Below are 15,755 nucleotides of genomic sequence, written 5' to 3'. Positions count from 1 at the left end.
GATGATCCTTAAGAAAAAATCTTAATATAGAAAAATAAAATGTATTTACTAAAATGGCACCTTCTCAGTGAGACTCACCCGATACCCTGTTTAGCACTGCAGCCGCCCCACCACCTAAGACTACAATACTCATCAGTTTCCCTTCTCCTACTTTTTCTTTTTTTCCATAGCACTTGTCATTGTCTAATATACTAGATACTTTACTTACTAATTATATATAGCATTTATTACCTGTCTACTCTCTCTAGAATAGAAGCTCCACGAAGATGAGAATCACTGTCTAGTTTGAAGAGTAATGTGTCTTAAGTGTCCAGAATACTGCTTGGCATGTAGTAGGCACTCAATACAAATTGTTGAATAAATCGTTATATGAAACATATATGTCTTGTAACAATCTTGTAACAATCTTGCATTGCAGGTATTTTAATCCCATTTTCTAGATCAAGAAACTGAGCTCAAAGTCATTTGTTCAAGTGAATGCAGTTAAACAGATGGTGTAGCTGGGCTCTCATTCATTCCCATTTCCAAGTGTACCTGGCAGTTTTGTTATCTTTCAATAGGTCGGGTGGGTCTCCTGACAGATGATGCTTCTCGAATGTTACAAAATCTGCTTTAGCTTAATCTTCTTAATCAACCAAAACTAAGAAATTTCTCTAACACTTTGGATAGTAAAGCATATGCTGCTAGCACACTACAGTTTCCTTAGGAGAGAGAAAGACAACAGTCTAGGGATTCAAAAATAAATAGTCTCAATGTTTGAGTTCAGAGGTCATGATATTCAGGTATTGTTCAGGTTCATTAGTTTTAGAAAACATATAGATCCCATCAAGTCTCAGCTGGTCCACTTGGAGATCTGCAGAAAATTTTTCTGAAATGCATGGCTATGTTAATTTTTTTTTTTTTTTTAAACTGGGCATGGTGGTGTGTGCCAATAGTTCCAGCTACTCAGAAGGCTGAGGCAGGTGGATCACTTCAGCCCAGGAGTTCGAGACCAACCTGGACAACATAGCAAGACCCCATCTCTAAAAAAAAAAAAAGTGTGTGTGATTATACCAACAACTCTGAATGTACTAAAAACCATTGAGTTGTAGACTTTATTTTTATTTTTTTTTTTTGAGACAAAGTCTTGCTCTGTCATCCAGACTAGAGTGTAGTGGTGCAATTTTAGCTCACTGCAACCTCCACCTCCCATGTTCAAGTGATTCTCCTGCCACAACCTCCTAAGTAGCTGAGATTACAGGGATGTACCACCATGCCTGGCTAATTAATTTTGTATTTTTGGCAGAGAGGGGGTTTTACCATGTTGGCCAGGCTGGTCTTGAACTCCCGACCTCAGGTGATCTGCCTGCCTTGGCCTCCCAAAGTGCTGAGATTATAGGCGTGGGCCTCTGCACCTGGCCTGAATTGTACACTTTAAATGGGTGACTTGTATAGTGTGTGAAGTGTATCTCAGTAAAGCCACTATTTAAAAATAATAATATTTGGATGGCTGGGTGCGGTGGCTCATGCCTATAATCCCAACACTTTGGGAGGCCTGAATCGGATGGATCACCTGAGGTCAGGAGTTCAAGACCATCCTAGCCAAGATGGTGAAACCCCGTCTCTACCAAAAATACAAAAATTATCCAGGCATGGTAGCAGATGCCTGTAATCCCAGCTACTCGGGAGGCTGAGGCAAGAGAATCGCTTGAACCCGGGGAGTGGAGGTTGCAGTGAGTAGAGATCGTGCCACTGCACTCCAGCCTGGGTGACAGAGGAAGACTCTGTTTCAAAAAAAGAAAAGAAAAAAAAAATTACAAAGATTAGTTGGGTGTAGTGGCAGTCACCTGTAATCCCAGCTACTTGGGAGGCTGTAGCAGAAGAATTGCTTTAACCCGGGAGGAGGAGGTTGCAGTGAGCTGAGATCACACCATTGTACTCCAGTCTGGATAACAGAGCAAGAATTCATCCCAAAAAAAAAAAAAAAAAAAAATTGGGTTTGGTTCAGATCATGGACCAGTAACTTGTTTTAGTACACAGTTTACAGTTCAGTTTGGTTTGGGTTATGTGAAGAGACCAAGAAAACAGAGAAAAAAAAATGTGGGAATCATTTCAGTATCTGACCCAGAAAAGTTGCAGTAGTCTGAAACCGTCAGACAATATAACCAAATAGACCCATAAAAGCCTTCTCTTAAGTGTTACAAGTTAATAACACTAAAGAACAAGAGATTTGCTAAGTCCATCTAAAACAGGATGAGATGCCTAATGGTTCACATATATTAGAGCACTTGGGTTTTAAGTAGGTACTTAATGTTATTGTTTCTAAGTTATTAAAAGAAAAGAAGATACAAAAACCAAGGAATGGGGTGTCCCTGGTGATCCCTCAGAGAACAGTAAAAGGGAAGGAAATAACTGATATACATGTAACTTTTCTGAAAATCCTAGGTTGAAATTTAATGAAAAGAGTAGCCCTTATAACCAAATAAAGCAAAATATATGAAGCTCAAGAATCAGGAAATACCATAAATTCAAGTGTATGCATACATCTGTGAGTGGGCTTCTCTGCTTATTGATATGACACAACTGCCAAACATTGAAAAAAATTCCCTCTCAGGCCTGGGCACAGTGGCTCATGCCTGTAATCCAAGCACTTTGGGAGGCTGAGGCACGCGGATCACTTGAGGTCTGGAGTTTGAGACCAGCTGGCCAACATGGCGAAATCCCATCTCCACTAAAAATACAAAAATTAGCCAGGCATGGTGGCTCACACCTGTAATCCCAGCTACTCAGGAGGCTAAGACAGGGGAATCGCTTGAACCCAGGAGGTGGAGGTTGCAGTGAGCTGAGATTACACCCTGGGGTAATCTGTACTGTACTACAGCCTGGGGAACAAAGTGAGACTCCATCTCAAAAAAAAAAAAAAAGGAAAATTCCCCCTCAGTAGGTCCTTCTTAAGATTTGATCCTCTCACCCCTGGAACCTGGGAGGCAGAGGCTGCAGTGAGTCAAGATCACGCCACTGCACTCCAGCCCAGGTGATGGAGCAAGACTCCATCACAATTGAAGCAAGACTCCATCACGTTGAAGACTTCTCACCCTTCAATGTCCAGTGTATCCTCATTTTTCTTGGGTGCGGTACAAGAGCTTGGGAACCGCTGAATGTGGTACAAGCTATAACACAGGTGAGCTGGGGCACGCCAGCATAGCCAAGTGAGGCCAGGGTGGGGCATTCCCAGCCAGAGGTCCCTGGCTTGCAAAGTGACTAAGAAGAAAAAGCCGACACCACCCAGCACTTTGGGAGGCCGAGGCAGGAGGATCACTCGAGTCTTGAGTCTAGGAATTCAAGACCAGCCTGGCCAACATGGTGAAACACTGTCTCTACTAAACATACAAAAATTAACCAGGCGTGGTGGCGCATGCCTGTAATCCTAGCTACTTAAGAGGCTAATGTGGGAGAATCGCTTGAACCTGGAAGGTGGAAGTTGCCGGAAGGTGGAGGTTGCAGTATGCCAAGATTCCACCACTGCAAACAAACAAACAAACAGATTTGATCCTCTCTTCTACTCACCTTCTCACTCTGCCACGCCCTGCTTTGAGAAGACACCTGCCATTTCCTCCAGCTAGCAGGCCCGGCCTACAGAGGAGGGCAGCACGCAGCTTGCTTTGTCTGGCTCTCTGAACACCCCATGGCCTCAACCCGGGGATCCATGCAGGTTGTGAGCTATGACCTGTACAGTACCTATGATGATACAACACCACCTACAGAGAAAGCGCTTGTGAAAATGGACACTCACACAGCCCTTCCTTCCGGGTGTTATGGAAGAGTGGCTCTATGGTCTGATTTGGCTGCAAAACACTTTCTAGATGTAGGAACTGGTGTCAGAGAGAAAGATTATAGTGTATGTACTATTTAATTTTGGCAAAAAAAAGTTTGAAGTTGGCCGGGCGTGGTGGCTCAAGCCTGTAATCCCAGCACTTTGGGAGGCCGAGATGGGCAGATCACGAGGTCAGGAGATCGAGACCATCCTGGCTAACACGGTGAAAACCCCATCTCTACTAAAAAAATACAAAAAACGAGCCGGGCGAGGTGGCGGGCGCCTGTAGTCACAGCTACTCAGGAGGCTGAGGCAGGAGAATGGCGTAAACCCGGGAGGTGGAGCTTGCAGTGAACTGAGATCCGGCCACTGCACTCCAGCCTGGGCGACAGAGCGAGACTCCGTCTCAAAAAAACAAAACAAAACAAAAAAAAAAGTTTGAAGTTGGTGGGGCGTGGTGGCTCAAGCCTGTAATCCCAGCACTTTGGGAGGCTGAGGTGGGTGGATCACTTGAGGTCAGGAGTTTGAGACCAGCCTGGCCAACATGGTGAAACCCTGTCTCTATTAAAAATACAAAAATTAGCCAGGTGTGGTGACGGGTGCCTGTAATCCCAGCTACTTGGGAGGCTGAGGCAAGAGGATTACTTGAACCCTGGAGGCAGAGGTTGCAGTGAGCTGAGATCGTGCCACTGTACTCCAGCCTGGGCAACAGAGTGAAACAATGTGTCAAAAAAAAAAAAAAAAGAAAAGAAAAAGAAAAGTTTGAAGTCAAAAAAGGTGATCAAATTGCATAGCTCATTTGTGAACTAAATTTTTTTTAACCAGAAATAGAAGAAGCTTAAGATTTGGATGACACTGAAAGGGGTTCAGGAGGTTTTGGTTCCACTAGAAAGAATTAAAATTTATGCCAATAATAGAAAATGAGAAATCATACCTGGTCTTAAAAATAAAGAGTTTTTGCTTAAAGATTAAAAAAAAAAGGGCCAGGTGCAATGGCTCATGCCTGTAATCCCAGTGATATCTACAGGAGGCCGCCAAACACCTAGGCAGATAGGGGCAGGTACCCAGTGCAACCCCACCCCCAAGCTGAAGACAGTTTAAAGCTCAAAAGCTAAGCTACAAGTTAAATTCTCAGACTGAATTGAAAACAACTTGTCTTCCTGTTTGGCACATTTTCCTCTGATTGGTGCCCACCCTTCACCTATTTTACATACACCTACCATTTCCTAACTGGTTTTCTATACTGTCAGGCCCACCTTTGAGTGGAATCAGCATGCATCATGTGCCTATGAAGACACCAGACTCAGTCAGTAGAGGAGGAAATGGGTTGACTTCAGGGAAGAGACAACTTGATTTTGGGGAAGACAACCTGCCCTTCACATCCTCTCTCCAGCTCCCTTCTCTGCTGAGAGTCATTTCATCACTCAATAAAATTCTTCTCTACCCTCCTCACCCTTTAATGTCCAGTGTATCCTCATTTTTCTTGGGTGCGGTACAAGAGCTTGGGAACCGCTGAATGTGGTACAAGCTATAACACAGGTGAGCTGGGGCACGCCAGCATAGCCAAGTGAGGCCAGGGTGGGGCATTCCCAGCCAGAGGTCCCTGGCTTGCAAAGTGACTAAGAAGAAAAAGCCGACACCACCCAGCACTTTGGGAGGCCGAGGCAGGAGGATCACTCGAGTCTAGGAATTCAAGACCAGCCTGGCCAACATGGTGAAACACTGTCTCTACTAAACATACAAAAATTAACCAGGCGTGGTGGCGCATGCCTGTAATCCTAGCTACTCAAGAGGCTAATGTGGGAGAATCCCTTGAACCTGGAAGGTGGAGGTTGTTGGAAGGTGGAGGTTGTAGTATGCCAAGATTCCATCACTGCACTCCAGCCTGGGCGACAGAATTAAAGACTCCATTTGAAAAAAAAAGGTAATTTAAATTATATTTAACTTACTTATTCATAATTTATAATGCATCTTCTTCTTTTAAAAACTTAAGATGGTCATGTATATTGGTAGTAAAGACCCCTGGCCACATGTTAACTCGTCTTTTTCTGTCTATCATCATCTGTAAACAGCAGAGTAGGTACCCACAGCAGATACTCAAGATATACACTGATACAATGATAAGTACATAAATACAGGGTAAAGGTACAATTTAAGAGGCTAGAGGGCCAGGAGTGGTGGCTCACGTCTGTAATCTCAGCACTTTGGGAGGCTGAAGCGAGCAGATCACAAAGTCAGGAGTTCAAGACTAGCCTAGCCAACATGGTGAAACCCATCTCTTCTAAAAATACAAAAATTAGCTGGGCATGGTGGCGTACACCTGTAATCCCAGCTACTCGAGAGGCTGAGGCAGGAGAATTGCTTGAACTGGGACCTGGGAGGTGGAGGTTGCAGGGAGCCGAGATCGTGTCACTGCACTCCAGCCTGGGCTACAGAGTGAGACTCCGTCTCAAAAACAAAAACAAAAACAAACAAACAAAAAACCAACAAACCAAAAAAGAGGCTAGAGAAAGACATTCACAGAGGCCAGGGGCAAGATGCACATTTCATCAATTAATAAACCCTGAGTTCAGGTGTGGTGGCTCATGCCTGTAATCCTAACACTTTGGGAGGTCGAGGCAGGTGGATCGCCTGAGGTCATGAGTTCAAGACCAGCCTGGCCAACATGGTGAAACCCTGTCTATACTAAAAATACAAAAATTTGCCAGGTGTGGTGGCACATGGTCCCAGCTACATGGGAGAGTGAGGCAGGAGAATCACTTGAATCCAGGAGGCAAAGGTTGCAGTGAGCCAAGATTGCGCCACTGCACTCCAGGCTGGGTGATAGAGTGAAACTCTGTTTCAAAAAAAAAAAAAAAAAAAAAATAATAATAATAATAATAAACTCTAAAACCAGAAGAGCTTCTGGTCCCAATACCTTGCATGGCTATCATTTTGATGGTTCACCATTCATCTTTTCAATAATTTACTGACTGCCTACTATATACCAGGCACTGGGTGTGAAATGCTGAGCAAAATATGGAACTTAAGTGGTTTTTTTGGTAAACAACACCATCCCCCTGAATACACGGTGCCTGGGCCAAAGAGGGTCAATTAGAGTATTTGCCTGAGATTTTTCTGTGAGTGGAGATAAGACTCACAGATGTCCCAGAAACTCAGGGTAAAGCTCTATCTACTTTTCCTAAAGGTTTCTCCAATTCTGTTAGTTACGTCAGACTCTTTATGATAAATCATCTTTTATTGCTTAAGGCAGGTTAAAATGACTTCCTCTCAGCTATAACTATGAAATTCTTACTAATATAATTTTTTGTTTTTGTTTTTTTGAGACAGAATCTCGCTGTTGCCCAGGCTGGAGTGCAGTGGTGTGATCCTGGCTTACTGAAACCTGTGCCTCCCGGGTTCAAGGGATTCTCCTGCCTCAGCCTCCTGAGTAGCCGGGATTATAGGCATGTACCACCATGTCTGGCTGATTTTTGTATTTTTAGTAGAGATAGGGTTACACCACGTTGACCAGGCTGGTTTCAGACTCCTGGCCTCAAGCAATCCACCCGCCTCGGCCTCCCAAAGTGCTGGGATTACAGGTGCACCACCAAGCCCAGCCCTTACTAACATAACTTTCAATATACATGTGAGACAGATGAAGCCTTGGGAAGTTCAATGACTCACTTGCCCTGTTTCACAGGGAGGCAGTGGCAGATCTGCAAAAAGAGCCCAGGTCTCCTGACTCCCAATCTCAAGATGCATCATAGGTCCAAGTGAAAACAAGTTTTAGGGAAAGGAATCAAAATACAGTACCTCATGGACCACGGAGCCCAGCAGAAAGTCCAGCCTTTGGCACAGCTCCCCAAGGTTGGCCAAGCTGCTGGCCCTGTGAGCACCATCGGGATCTCTCACTCCCCTCAGGAAGGTGTGGATCAAAGGTTCTCGGTACTTTGAGACCATGTCTCCTATAGGAAAAAGGAAGAAATCAAAACCTCTTAAAATAAAATTTCAACTTCTCAAAAAAGGAAGAATGATATTTCCGTGGTTCACTGCATGATGTCTTATTTTTTTTATTTTTGTTTTTATTTTTTTTGAGACAGGGTCTTGCTGTGTCGCCCAGACTGGAGTGCAGTGGCACGATCACAGCTCACTGCAGCCTTGACCTCCCAGGCTCTGGTGATTCTCCCACCTCAGTCTCCCAAGTAGCTGGGACTACAGGTGCATGCCACCATGCCCAGCTAATTTTTGTATTTTTTGTAGAAATGGGGTTTCCCCATGTTGCCCAGGCCGGTCTTGAACTCCTGGGCTCAAGCAATCCATCTGCCTTGGCCTCCCAAAGTGCTGGGATTATAGGAGAGAGTCAACGCATGTGGCCAGTGTCTTATTCTTTTCAAATACTTGCATAACCATTAAAAATCGTGCTCCAGAAGAATATTTCATGTTACGAAAAATATTCATGATGCATGGTTTTGTGAAAAAGCATGTAGAATCTCAATTTTATTCTCAAATGTCTACATATAGAGATAAAATATGTGAAGATATTCCCCATAGTGTTACTAGCAGTTATTTTCAGAGAGTCTTATTATAGAAAACTTAAAAATTTTACATATACATACAAAAAATGTATATATCATAAGTATAGCTTAATAAACTTTCACAAACCCAGCCCAACTATAATTAGCCCATGGTCATACAAATAGCAAGTGTGGCCCCCAGGCTAGACCCTAGACCCCGATCATCAGCCTACTTTTCCCTGTCTTACCCCGCTGTCTGCTCGGATAAGCAAACTGAGTGAAAAACAATCAAGGCACTTGGGTCCTGGAGAAAAAGAACTATGATTATTTGATAAATATTTATCGAGAGGCCTAGTATGTGCTAAGCATTGTTCCAGATGCTTGGTATATGCTGCAAAACAAGAGACCATGATTCCTGCCCTTCTGTCGCTTATATTCTAGTGTAAATTATATAGAATGTTAGAAGGTAATACATACTATAGGGGCAAAAAAAGTAAAACAGGTAAGGGAAATAAGGAATAATGGGAATGGTGGCCGACTTCAGGTTTTAAAAAGGTGGTAAAGGGGCCGGGCGCGGTGACTCAAGCCTGTAATCCCAGCACTTTGGGAGGACGAGATGGGCGGATCACGAGGTCAGGAGATCGAGACCATCCTGGCTAACACGGTGAAACCCCGTCTCTACTAAAAAATACAAAAAAATACTAGCCGGGCGAGGTGGCGGGCGCCTGTAGTCCCAGCTACTCCGGAGGCTGAGGCAGGAGAATGGCGTGAACCCGGGAGGCGGAGCTTGCAGTGAGCTGAGATCCGGCCACTGCACTCCAGTCTGGACGACAGAGCGAGACTGCGTCTCAAAAAAGAAAAAAAAAAGGTGGTAAAGGTAAGCTTCATTGAGAAGGTTTAACAAAGACATTTAAACAAAGACTGGAAGGTGAGTGTATCAGTCATGTGCATTTCTGGGAGAAGAGCATACCAGGAAGAGGGAATGGCCAGTGTGAAAACCCTATAGAGGAGCACGCCTGGCATGTCTGAGAACACCAAGGAAGCCCTAGATAAGGCTAGAGAAGTAAGGGCAGGGACAGGGAGGTGGGGTAGATCATGAAGGGCCTTGCAGGACACTGCAAGGACTTTAATTTTTTCTCAGAGTAAAATAAGAGGCCTTTGGAGGATTTTGAGCAAAGGAGTACAAAAAGATCACACTGGCTGCAGCACTGAGAACACACTGGTGGGCACTGTGTATGTCCAGGGTGGAAGAAGGTCCAAGGTAGAAACCTACTACAGTAAGTGGCTGGAGAGACAATGGTGACTTGAACAGTAGAGGTGGTGATAAGAAGATTCTGCATACACACACACACACACACACACACATATATAAATACATATATAGAGAGGGGGGTGGGTCTTGTTCTATCACCCAGGCTGGAGTGATCACAGCTCACTGCAGCCTCAATCTTCTAGGCTCAAGTGATCCTCTCACCTCAGCCTCCAGAGTAGCTGGGACCACAGGTGTATACCATCGCGCCCGACTAATTTTTTGACTTTTTTGTAGAAACAGGGTCTCACTATGTTGCCCAGGCTGGTCTTGAACTCCTAAACTCAAGTAATCCTCCTGCCTCTACCTCCCAAAGTACTGGGATTACTGGTGCAAGCCACTATGTCTACCCAGACCCTGCATATATTTTGAAGATAGAGCCAACATGACTTCCTGATGACTCCAAGTATGACTTCTAGGATTTTTGCTTTTGAGACTGGGAGGATGAAGTTACTATCAACTGAGATGGTAAAGACTCTAATTGAGGCAGGAGGAAGGATCAGGGTTCAGTTTTAGACATGTTAAGTAGGTAGTTGAAGATTTATGTGTATAGAGTTCAGGAGAGGTCTGGGCTAGAGATAAATACTTTGGAATCAGTGGAATATAGATTACATTTAAAGCCTTGAGACTATGAGACATGATTACCAAGAGAGGGAGTGTAGGCAGGGAAGAAGACCAAGGGTGAGGCCTGGGCCCTTCAACATTAAGAGGTCTAAGAAGGGAGGAACCAGCAAAGGAGACTGAAAAGGAATAACCAGTCAGGTAGCAGGAAAATTGGAGTAATATCCTAGAAATTAAGGGAGAAAAGTATAACAGAGAGGAGGCAATGGTCAACTGCATCAAAAGCTGGTCATATATTGGGTAGAAGGAAGACTAGAAGTTGACAATTAGATTGAGTAAAAATGAAGTCACTGTTGACCTTGACAAGAATGGTCCTCACAGACTGATGGGGATGAAAGCATGACAAGAGTGGATTTAAGTCAGAATGGGAGAAGAAGAACAGAAAACAGAGAGATCACTTCAGGAGGCTTTTGGAAAGCAGATCAAAGAAATGGGGTGATAGTCAAGGAAGTGGGGTCAAGAGAAGATTTTTATTTTATTTTATTTTTAATTTAATTTAATTTTATTTTATTTTTGAGACAGAGTCTCGCTCTGTCACCCAGGTTGGAGTGCAGTGGTATGATCTTGGCTCACTGCAACCTCTGCCTCCCAGGTTCAAGTGATTCTCCTGCCTCAGTCTCCGAGTAGCTGGGATTATAGGCACACGCCACCACATCTGGCTAATTTTCGTTTTTTTTTTTTTTTTTTTTTTTTGAGATGGAGTCTTGCTCTGTCGCCCAGGCTGGAGTGTGCAGTGGCCAGATCTCAGCTCACTGCAAGCTCCGCCTCCCGGGTTTACGCCATTCTCCTGCCTCAGCCTCCCGAGGAGCTGGGGCTACAGGCACCCGCCATCTTGCCCGGCTAGTTTTTTGTATTTTTTAGTAGAGACAGGGTTTCACCGTGTTAGCCAGGATGGTCTCGATCTCCTGACCTCGTGATCCGCCCGTCTCGGCCTCCCAAAGTGCTGGGATTACAGGCTTGAGCCACCGCGCCTGGTGTGCCCAGTCTTTATTTTGTTTTTAAAGAGAGTAGAAATAGCAGCATGCTAGGACATTCTGAATTGAATGTCTTTAATGTATGTATTTCTATATATGGAAGCAATGTCTTCCCTCATTGGTGTACCAAGAACCAAGGCTGTTTTGGCTTGATCTTGGTTCTGAGATCCTAATTCCAGAGCCCAGGTATAAAACATTCGCCTTTGGCCCTAAATATATATAATATCTATAAGGTGACAAAATGTTTTCTGAAGCATTTGTTTAAATTCACCCCCCCCTTTTTTTTTTTTTTTGAGATGAGGTCTTGCTCTGTCACCCAGGCTGAAGTGTAGTGATGCTGTCATAAGTCGCTTGCAGCCTCAAACTCCTAGGTCAAGTGATCCTAATGCCTCAGCCTCCCAAGTAGCTGGGAATATAGGCATATACCATTACTCTTGGCTATTTTATTTTATTTTACTTTTATTTATTTATTTTTTTTGAGACAGAGTCTCGCTCTGTCGCCCAGGCTGGAGTGCAGTGGCGTGATCTCCGTTCACTGCAAGCTCTGCCGCCTCCCGGGTTCATGCCATTCTCCTGCCTCAGCCTCCCTAGAAGCTGGGAGTATAGGCGCCCGCCACCACACTCAGCTAATTTTTTTGTATTTTTAGTAGAGACGGTGTTTCACCGTGTTCGCCAGGATGGTCTCGATCTCCCGACCTCGTGATCCGCCCGCCTTGGCCTCCCAGAGTGCTGGGATTACAGGCGTGAGCCACCTCGCCCGGCCTTTATTTTATTTTTTTGCAGAGGCAGAGAATCTCACTTTGTTGCCCAGGCTGGTCTTGCACTCCTGGTTTCAAGCGATCCTCCTGCCTCGGCCTCCCAAGTGCTAGGATTACAAGCATAACGTCACCTATTTTTAATCACCAAAATGATGACCTATATTGATAAATCACTGGCCTGTCCTACCAGGCCCAACTCAAATGCCACTTTCTTTGTGGAACCTGCCTCTTCCCCTCAGTCAGCTTCACTTAGTCCTCCTTAAAAGTCTCACAATACTTTGTGCTTAAGTCGCTTTGACTTAAATCACATTTGTCACTCATGCCTTGGTTCCTAAATGTTTTAAGTCTGTATCTATTTCTCCCATAAGACTATAAATTCCTTGAGGGTAGAACTTTGACTCCTTCATCTCTGATCCCATCAGATCTTAGTAGTCTTTGCACATACAGTCATGAGCTGCATAACAATGCTTCAGTCAATGATGGCCTGAATGTACAACAGTGGTCCCATCAGATTATAGAGCAGCATACATTTAGAAACCCGGGAGGTGGAGCTTGCAGTGAGCTGAGATCCGGCCACTGCACTCCAGCCCGGGCGACAGCGAGACTCGGTCTCAAAAAAAAAAAAAAAAAAAAAACAGAACCTGATATGATATTGGCATTGCAGATCAAGTTGGGGAAATAATTAGCATTTAGCAATGGTGCTGGGACATTTGATTTTCTGTATTACAAAATATATGTAAATAAATCATCTAGGTTTGTGTAGGTACATTCTATGATGTTTGTACAATGATAAAATCACCTAATTACACATTTCTCAGAACGTATTCCCATTGTTAAGCAATGCATGACTATACTAGGTACAGGAAATGGTAATATTGAATTGAATTCATTAATTTATTTAACAAAACATAATTATGTACTAGGTATCATGCTAATATTCTAGGAATACAAGAATTGATGAAAAATTCTTTTTACCCTTTAAGAAGTCCAAAGTAGGCCGGGCACGGTGGCTCATGCCTATAATCCTAGCACTTTGGGAGGCTGAGGTGGGAGGATTGCTTGAGCCTGGAGTTCGAGACCAGCCTGGGCAACATAGGGATATTGTGTCTCTACAAAACTAACTAACTAAACTAAATTAAAATAAAATAAAGTAAAATAAAATAAGGAGAAAAGAAGATGCCCAAAGTTTAAGGAGTACATATAAACAGATAAGTACTGACAATTATAGAACTGTGTGGCAGGCCGGGCGCGGTGGCTCAAGCCTGGAATCCCAGCACTTTGGGAGGCCGAGACGGGCGGATCACGAGGTCAGGAGATCGAGACCATCCTGGCTAACACGGTGAAACCCCGTCTCTACTAAAAAATACAAAAAACTAGCCGCGCGAGGTGGCGGGCGCCTGTAGTCCCAGCTCCTCGGGAGGCTGAGGCAGGAGAATGGCGTGAACTCGGGAGGCGGAGCTTGCAGTGAGCTGAGATCCGGCCACTGCACTCCAGCCCGGGCGACAGCGAGACTCGGTCTCAAAAAAAAAAAAAAAAAACAGAAACCTGATATGATATTGGCATTGCAGATCAAGTTGGGGAAATAATTAGCATTTAGCAATGGTGCTGGGACATTTGATTTTCTGTATTACAAAATATATGTAAATAAATCATCTAGGTTTGTGTAGGTACATTCTATGATGTTTGTACAATGATAAAATCACCTAATTACACATTTCTCAGAACGTATTCCCATTGTTAAGCAATGCATGACTATACTAGGTACAGGAAATGGTAATATTGAATTGAATTCATTAATTTATTTAACAAAACATAATTATGTACTAGGTATCATGCTAATATTCTAGGAATACAAGAATTGATGAAAAATTCTTTTTACCCTTTAAGAAGTCCAAAGTAGGCCGGGCACGGTGGCTCATGCCTATAATCCTAGCACTTTGGGAGGCTGAGGCGGGAGGATTGCTTGAGCCTGGAGTTCGAGACCAGCCTGGGCAACATAGGGATATTGTGTCTCTACAAAACTAAACTAAACTAAACTAAATTAAAATAAAATAAAGTAAAATAAAATAATGAGAAAAGAAGATGCCCAAAGTTTAAGGAGTACATATAAACAGATAAGTACTGACAATTATAGAACTGTGTGGCAGGCCGGGCGCGGTGGCTCAAGCCTGTAATCCCAGCACTTTGGGAGGCCGAGACGGGCGGATCACGAGGTCAGGAGATCGAGACCATCCTGGCTAACACGGTGAAACCCCGTCTCTACTAAAAAATACAAAAAACTAGCTGGGCGAGGTGGCGGGCGCCTGTAGTCCCAGCTCCTCGGGAGGCTGAGGCAGGAGAATGGCATGAACCCGGGAGGCGGAGCGTGCAGTGAGCTGAGATCCGGCCACTGCACTCCAGCCCCAGCGACAGAGTGAGACTCCGTCTCAAAAAAAAAAAAAAAAAAGAACTGTGTGGCAAATGCTGTCATAGAGTCAAGCAGAGGTTGCTCGAAAGCATTATTTTGCTAGTCTCAGTCCCTTGGAAGGAAGAGGACGAGGAAGTTTTTCGTTTTTTTTCTCGTTTTGGTTTTTGTTTTCCCCTCAAGGTCCAAAACACAACGTACCTTATAGTATAAGGTACTTCCATATAGTATAAGAAAAAGATAAAGGAGTAATTTCTCCAAAATGCTGCCAATTCCTAACATACTACATGCAGTCATAAGACTCACCTCTTTCCTGTCAACATCAACGTATGCTGCCAAAACTAAATCAATAATGATTGATAGCCTATTTTCACAATAGAGGAGATTTGAACTGTCATCTCAGACTCTTTGACCCAGTCTTTGCATTTCTAATTATCTATCCTAGAGAGGTAGTTACATATCTGCACAAGGACATCCGCATAAAGAATTTAGTGAATTGTAATTATGAAAAATGAGAAAAAATAAACTAAAAAATTCATATAGGAAAGGTTAAATAACCATGGTATACCCATATTATGGAATACTATGCAGCCATTAAAAGGAACATGACAGAATTATATATACTGACATGAAAAGTTTTCCTCAAGACATTGTTAAAGGGAAAGAAACAGAACCAGTATTCCCATTTATGTATGTAAATATGCACACATACAACTTTTCCTACTATAAACAAATCAAACATACAGATTTAAATATGTACATTAAATATTCAAATGCATAGGAAAAAAGAGAAAGGACTAAGACAAAGGAGTTAACTTGTTTGAAGAGTAAATAGAGCTGGGATCAAACTTAAATGGTCTGATACTTAATTCCTGTGAGTTACCTATGAGTAACTCCTACGATATGTTGCATCTAAGAGACTTCTGGCCGGGCGCGGTGGCTCACACCTGTAATCCCAGTACTTTGGGAGGCCGAGGTGGGCAGATCACGAGGTCAGGAGATCGAGACCGTCCTGGCTAACACGGTGAAATCTGGTCTCTACTAAAAATACAAAAAGAAATTAGCCAGGCATGGTGGCGGGCGCCTGTAGTCCCAGCTCCTTGGGAGGCTGAGGCAGGAGAATGGTGTGAACCCAGGAGGCAGAGCTTGCAGTGAGCTGAGATGGTGCCACTGCACTCCAGCCTGGGCGACACAGCGAGACTCTTGTCTCAAAAAAAAAAAAAAAATAAGAGATTTCCAAAGGCCAGGCACGGTGGCTCACCATGGTGAAACCCCATCTCTACCAAAAATACAAAAATTAGCCAGGCATGGTGATGGGTTCCTGTAATCCCAGCTACTTGGGAGGCTGAGGCAGGGGAATCGCTTGAACCTGGGATGCGGAGGTTGCAGTGAGCGGAGAT

General features: G+C 43.8%; 1 protein-coding gene across 4 annotated transcripts in view; it reads right to left on the bottom strand.

Annotated features, from left to right (window-relative positions):
- The window catches only part of TANGO6 (transport and golgi organization 6 homolog), a 268,545-nt gene that overhangs the window by 54,983 nt on the left and 197,807 nt on the right, over positions 1-15,755 (bottom strand). For 3 of the 4 annotated variants that reach the window (XM_033218804.1, XM_033218803.1, XM_033218802.1), the window contains one exon: positions 7,589-7,740. The exons of the other annotated variant lie outside the window; for it this stretch is intronic. In XM_033218804.1, coding sequence (XP_033074695.1) covers positions 7,589-7,740 — 152 coding nt within the window. The remainder of the gene's footprint in view (positions 1-7,588; positions 7,741-15,755) is intronic. 4 annotated transcript variants of the gene reach the window in all.

The sequence above is a fragment of the Trachypithecus francoisi genome, unplaced genomic scaffold, assembly GCF_009764315.1.
Source record: "Trachypithecus francoisi isolate TF-2019V2 unplaced genomic scaffold, Tfra_2.0 Lachesis_group10, whole genome shotgun sequence".
Lineage (NCBI taxonomy): Eukaryota > Metazoa > Chordata > Mammalia > Primates > Cercopithecidae > Trachypithecus > Trachypithecus francoisi.
This window is presented reverse-complemented; position numbering and strand designations above follow the sequence as displayed.